At 40.6% G+C, this 6,000-nt stretch overlaps 1 protein-coding gene across 1 annotated transcript in view; it reads right to left on the bottom strand.

Moving 5' to 3' along the window:
• Positions 1-729: 729 nt before the first annotated feature.
• The window catches only part of GAD1 (glutamate decarboxylase 1), a 42,190-nt gene continuing 36,919 nt past the window's right edge, over positions 730-6,000 (bottom strand). Inside the window, exons 15-17 of the mRNA XM_025460136.3 lie at positions 5,219-5,326; positions 2,990-3,079; positions 730-2,199 (exon numbers count right to left, since the gene is read on the bottom strand). Of these exons, the coding sequence (XP_025315921.1) occupies positions 2,026-2,199; positions 2,990-3,079; positions 5,219-5,326 (372 nt within the window). The 3' untranslated portion in view covers positions 730-2,025. The remainder of the gene's footprint in view (positions 2,200-2,989; positions 3,080-5,218; positions 5,327-6,000) is intronic.

The following is a 6,000-nucleotide window of genomic DNA, read 5'->3' as shown; positions in this document are numbered from 1 at the left end:
AAAAACAAAAACAAACTGGGCATGGAAAGAATCAAACCACAGAGGGGACTGGAAGGGACAGTGGCAGAAAGAATAAAGTGACTTTATGATCATCTCCCTGTGGAACCTGCTCTGTATACTACAACAGCTATGTGTGCAATTAGCACACTTATTACAAAGGACTAATCCCTCCCACGTGCTGAATAGAGAGCTCCTTGTATTCCAAATGAGTGAAATAATATTATTATAACTTAATAGAATGTTTTCAAGACATACGTCCTGAAAAAGTGAATCGGGCCCCCTGTGCAAGCATGAGCAGCAGCAGCAGGGCACGATTCCATGATCTTAGAGGTATTCAGACACCACCGAGGCCAAATGCTGCAAGATCCCCATTAGAAGGAAAATTTGTCTGCCATGCACATCGCTGTAACCCCAGGGCCCAGGACAGTGCCTGCGACAGAGGAAGAAGACAGGTTTTGAATGGCTGCATGAATGGAACTCCACGATGCAAATAGGAAATTATAAACAAGGATGGTTCCCCACCGTCCCCCACCCCCCGGCTTGAATTGCAAATTTTATTTAATTGCAATTATAATGATTTTACAGGTCAGGGGTTTGGGCACCTGTGACAGTGGGGTAAGTCCCAGCTTAAGAAGGGTAGTTCCCATCACCTAAAGGCAGCGGGTGGAAAGGGGAGTCTGTAACCATCCCTGGAAGGCTCTGTGTCTGAAACACAAACTAGAAGAAAAGTTTGTTCAAATTCTCCATGGAGAATATTTATTTATTTATTTATTTATTTATTTATTTATATTCTTCTTGCATACTCTAAAACGCACAGTGTGAATTTCCTTTCCTCAGAAACAGTTGTGAGCCTGGTCAATTTATCGGAGCTCTTCAGAAGGTCTTCGGAAACGGTGCCTTAGGTTTGAGCTAAGCGAGTCACAGAGATTGGTCATGAACTACTACAAAATTACAGGAGATCTAGTTATTATCCAACAGTTACTAGAAAAGCATTGAGAACACCAGACATACAGCCAGACAGAGAGGGTAATAGAAGAGCAGATGCTATTTAAGTCAGGGATTTCCATATAGATGACTCTATGTACAGTATCAGAATTCTCTTACAGACAGTAAACTGATGCTTCGATCATTATTTTAAGGGTACTCTAATATAAATACAAGTCTCACTAATTTTAATCTTTTTTTCTTTGGCTCACAAATGCACGAAAATACCATAAACAGTTTTCTGAACTTACTGCATTAATATATATAAATAAGATACATTACAAATGGGAAGAAAATACAAGACGCCTCTTTAACATGGTAAATCTCTGAATATAAATAAGGAATTATTTCATTTACCTACAATTTAAACAGTCCTTGAAATCATTACATGTGTTCTTCCCCTACCCCCAAAAGGTCAGACAACAGAAATATACACAATTCTGCACAAATCAGTCTCTAAAAATACAACAACAGTATACCTGTAGCAATGACTCTGCTAGGATTTTCCCTTAACAGGGTACTAATGGAGAGGGTGTGACTCTTGTCAGCTAGTGGTACTTTGTCTCATCTGTCATCACCTCAGGCAGGAGAAACACTGACAACAAGGTCAACTCTCGCCAACAGTATGTTCCTTGGTCCCTGTGACAATGTCTTAAAAAACATCTTTCCTGGGATTGTTGGGCAAGCTGGTTTGCAGCATGTTTGGCCCTCAGAAACTGCTGAAGGTAAAGTTAATTTTCTTGGAGTGGGAGACATGCTGTGATCTATCACCAAGCCACACTCACTATACATACATATACATAGAGAGAGAGAGGTATATATAACTGTACATATATACTGTGTTCCTAATGTGCAACTTTTTAAAAAGAACGTTATTTCCTACTAACTATAACAAGCTTAAGTAAGGTTTAAACAGTATTCTTCAAGATATTATATTTTCCCTCAGTGAGATAGCCTATGTGTTTCAGCAATTTATGGAGGTTGTCCTAGAGTGCCGGAAGGAAAGGGGACTCCCATAAATTTGTGTTCTGTAGAGGCCAATTACAGATCCTGGCCCAGTCTTTCTATCTCCTCAATGAGGAAGTCAATATCAGACTGTGTAGCAGCTGGGTTCGAGATGACCATCCGGAAAAAGTTGGCCTTGTCCCCCTGAGGCTGGTAGCCAACCATCGTTGTGCCAGACTCCATCATCAGGGCTTTGATTTTGGGAGCCACCTTGTGATGGAAAGCATAAAACAAAACTCAAGACCAGTATTAACACCACTCTCTTTTCAACAATGCAACCCATTTCTTAGTTGAAAGAAAGAGCAATTGGCTTCACTCTCTGAATTTATACTGGCATAAAGGCAAATATTTTATACAAGTTTCTTTTGTGGTTAATATCCAATGACTGAGTCTATCTACCCAATCATAAATTCCCTCAGAAACTACTGTGTGACTGAATTTTGAAAGCCAGTCATAGAACAATGATAAAATGAAAAACAAAAACAAAACATTCTTATGGGCTACAACACAAATTAAGTCTTCTGAATAATCCAGAGCCCAGGATACTGCCTGGCACACAGACTATGCTCAGTGAATATTTTGTTAGATGAATGAGATATTATATAAATTAAATACTAATACCAACATCTACAAATAATAAACTGGATATAGAAATCAATGGCTAGAATGAATCAGCATTAGAGTGGACTTGACCTTAGTAAAAGACATTTTAATAGATAAACTTAATTTGGAAGTTCCTAGGAATAGGTATATCATTCAATTGCCCCACATACAGCCCCATCAACTTAAGGCAGGGATGCGTCCTTTAGAGGTTCCCCCTATGTCTGAATCTCAGTAAAGGGATAATCCAGATTCAGAGAGAATATAACAAGATGGCTCCCTACCACCCCAAGTCTTTATTTTGTTATTTCTCCTCCATAAGAAGGACACATTAAAGTATGGATGTTCTGACCAGTCAGAAATTGTAGAGGGTTAGATGAGACAAGGAGAGATTCCATACCCTGTGTAGTTTTTCCCGTCGTTCAGGGCTATCTGGAATGCCCCTGAGGCTTTGTGGAATATACCAGAAACAGACGTTTGTATGCTCAGGCTGCAGAGATTTTCAGAAACAAACCAGAAAATTATGAGAACTTGAAAGAAATCTGTTCCCAAACCCTTATGTACCTTTGGTGGGAGGCTCTCAGATCAAAAATATATATGTGTTTTAAAAAGGGCTTCAAGGGGCGCCTGGGAGGCTTAGATGGCTAACTATCTGCCTTCAGCTCAGGTCATGATCTCATGGTCCTGGGATCGAGTCCCACGTCATCTTCCCTGCCCAGCAGGGAGTCTGCTTCTCCCTCTGCCCCTACCCTGATCATGTTTGCTCTCTAATAAATAAATAAAATCTTTAAAAAGGGGGGGAGGCTTCAAGTTCATCTTGAAGGCAACGTTACTTCTATACTAGGGAGAAAAATGCCTAGTTACCCTGTCATATCTGACAAGAGAGCTGTTTCCTATAGCCAATTTTCTAGATGACCAAAGACCACATTTTTTTAAAAAAGATTTCATTTATCTACTTTAGAGAAAGAAAGAAAGTATGAGCAAGTGGGGATAGGGGCAGGGGGGCAGAGAGGGGAGGGGCAGTGGGGGAGGAAGGGGGACAAGCCCACTGGGCTGAGCACAGAGCCAGATGCAGAGCTCACTCTCACACTCCAAGACTATGACCTGGATCTCAGGACCACAAGACATGACCAGAGCCAAAACCAAGAGACAGCTGCTCAACTGACTGAGCCACCCAGACACCCCATTCAGGGTCTCAAAGTTATCACCTTTAAACACTGAAGTGTTAAAAAACTATTACATTTGGGTAGTTTTTTAAAAAAGAGTGTCATTCATCTTGCCATTTTGTAGTGCCTCTTATATGGACGATGCTCGGCTGAGCACACTAAATATTTTATGAGAGTATTATTTTGATATTGAGTCTTCTCTTGATGACTCGGGATTACTATAATGAACTTTAATATGACATCTAAACCGTAAGACAGTCTCACTGAGATGCCTAGAACTGTTTAGTGTCCTTGCTCTAAAAACTCCTATCCTTTTCGAGTTCTTCTGTATTCTTGCCATAATTTTTCAATTTCCTTCCTAGCTGCTGTTTGCCTCACTCTGCCTGCCTCTAACTGGCTGGAGATATCACATTTGTCTCTAATCTGCTAGAATGTTTAAAATAGTGTAAATGATCCAAGTTTGGTCCCATAGGTGAAAGGCATGACCACCGTATCATTAAGTTGAACTGCTCAGGGCTTTTTCTTCCTCATTTTGTAACTCTCTAGTGTGTTCCTGATAGTTCAGGTTGCCTGATGAATAGACCAAACTGAATGTAGGTGGTGTTATATTATACTGGTTTATGAATAGATTATCTTTTATTGAACGCTGGCTCCTATTCCAACTTTCTTTGTCCAACTGTGAGCTCTATTAGGGCAGAGACAGTGTCAGTTTTGGTCACTACTATATAACCCAGTTTATGGCCTGGAATCTGGCACACGGCAAGCATTCAGTCAATAGTATTAAGACAAGCTTCTTATTGTGTGCAATGTGGATATGAACTCAGGGCTGAAACAACAAAAAAATTTTTTGAGGTGAGGGGAGGAGGAGAGGGGCAGAGGGAGAGGGAGAGGCAGAGAGATCTTAAACAGGCTTCACGCCCACTAGGTGAGCCAGATGCGGGGCTTGAACTCACAGCCCTGAGATCATGACCTGAACTGATATTAAGAGTAGGATGCTTAACCAGCTGAGCCACCCAGGTGCCCCAGGGCAGAAACAATTTTATCTTGCTCTCCTCATCATGAATTTATGTAAAGTAGAACTTCATTTTAGATCCAGTCTTGGGAGACAAAGATACATGTATCTTATGAACTTCCTGGAACTGAGAAATAATTTATCATGCAGGTTCAACACAATAATAAGACATACCCAGGAAAAATAAAGGATTCAAATACGCCAAGCAAAGGCCTCTTGTCTGCAAAGGGCTGGTCAAGAGCTGTACCATTTTAGAAAAGACCAAGGGCAAATGTCATCCCAATGCTATCAAAAGAGAAGCTCATAGACACAGAGGGAATTAAATGAAGAGTACATAAAAAAATAAAAATTCAGAAGCAGCTTCTGGCAATGTGGGTAAATATGGCTTCGGGAGCATCCCTCACGAAATTTTCTGGAAATGCTGTGCTTCTAGTCTATGATGACAACTTACCTCACCGTCGAAAACCATCTCAAATTCTTCTCTGTTTTTAATCTTGGCATAGAGGTATTCGGCCAATTCCAAGCATTTGTTGATCTGATTTTCAAATCCCACTGTGCCCTGGTTTAGGAAAAGAAAAGTCATGTGTGTTGGTAATGGGTTGCATTTTCCTGTGATGAGCATTTGAGAAAGCTACGCTGACCCTGTCTACTGGAAATACCTACCAGAGTAACCTTGAAGATGGTTAGAAGAGCTACCTAATTCAATGAGTGCAGTTTCTTCAGGCCTTGCAAACGAGAAGATGAAGTACGTCTATTCTCTTTTGAAGGTGCTCTAGTCTCTGGGCAGTAAGTCTCAATAGGGCTTGTAGCTCCCCTCTACTTACCCACAGCATGGGCCTGAAGCCTATTGTTAGTTTGCTTTAGGATAGTGCTGCTCAAAGTGTGACCTATGGAATGAGGCCAGTCCATAAACTACAACTGGTCCATGATAATTTGAGAACAGGAATTGAGATTAAGCAGTAAAAATCTTTAACAGCATTTGACAGTAATTTTATGTCTACAGACTCTAGTTTAAAAAATTAATGTTTAAGCTTTAATGTTTCTGGTAATTCCTCATCATCTATTGTATTGGTCCATGATAGGTTAAAAAAAAACAACTGGTTCTTCACCATGGAGTTTGTGAAATACTGCTTTAGCACCCACCTTCCCCAGCAGTAAGTCCTAGCCGAGCATGTCCCCATCCTCCCTGGGAGGCTACCTTCCACATAATACAGTATTATCCCTTTCTGGTGT

This window comes from Canis lupus, chromosome 36 (genome assembly GCF_003254725.2).
Source record: "Canis lupus dingo isolate Sandy chromosome 36, ASM325472v2, whole genome shotgun sequence".
NCBI classification, from domain to species: domain Eukaryota; kingdom Metazoa; phylum Chordata; class Mammalia; order Carnivora; family Canidae; genus Canis; species Canis lupus.
This window is presented reverse-complemented; position numbering and strand designations above follow the sequence as displayed.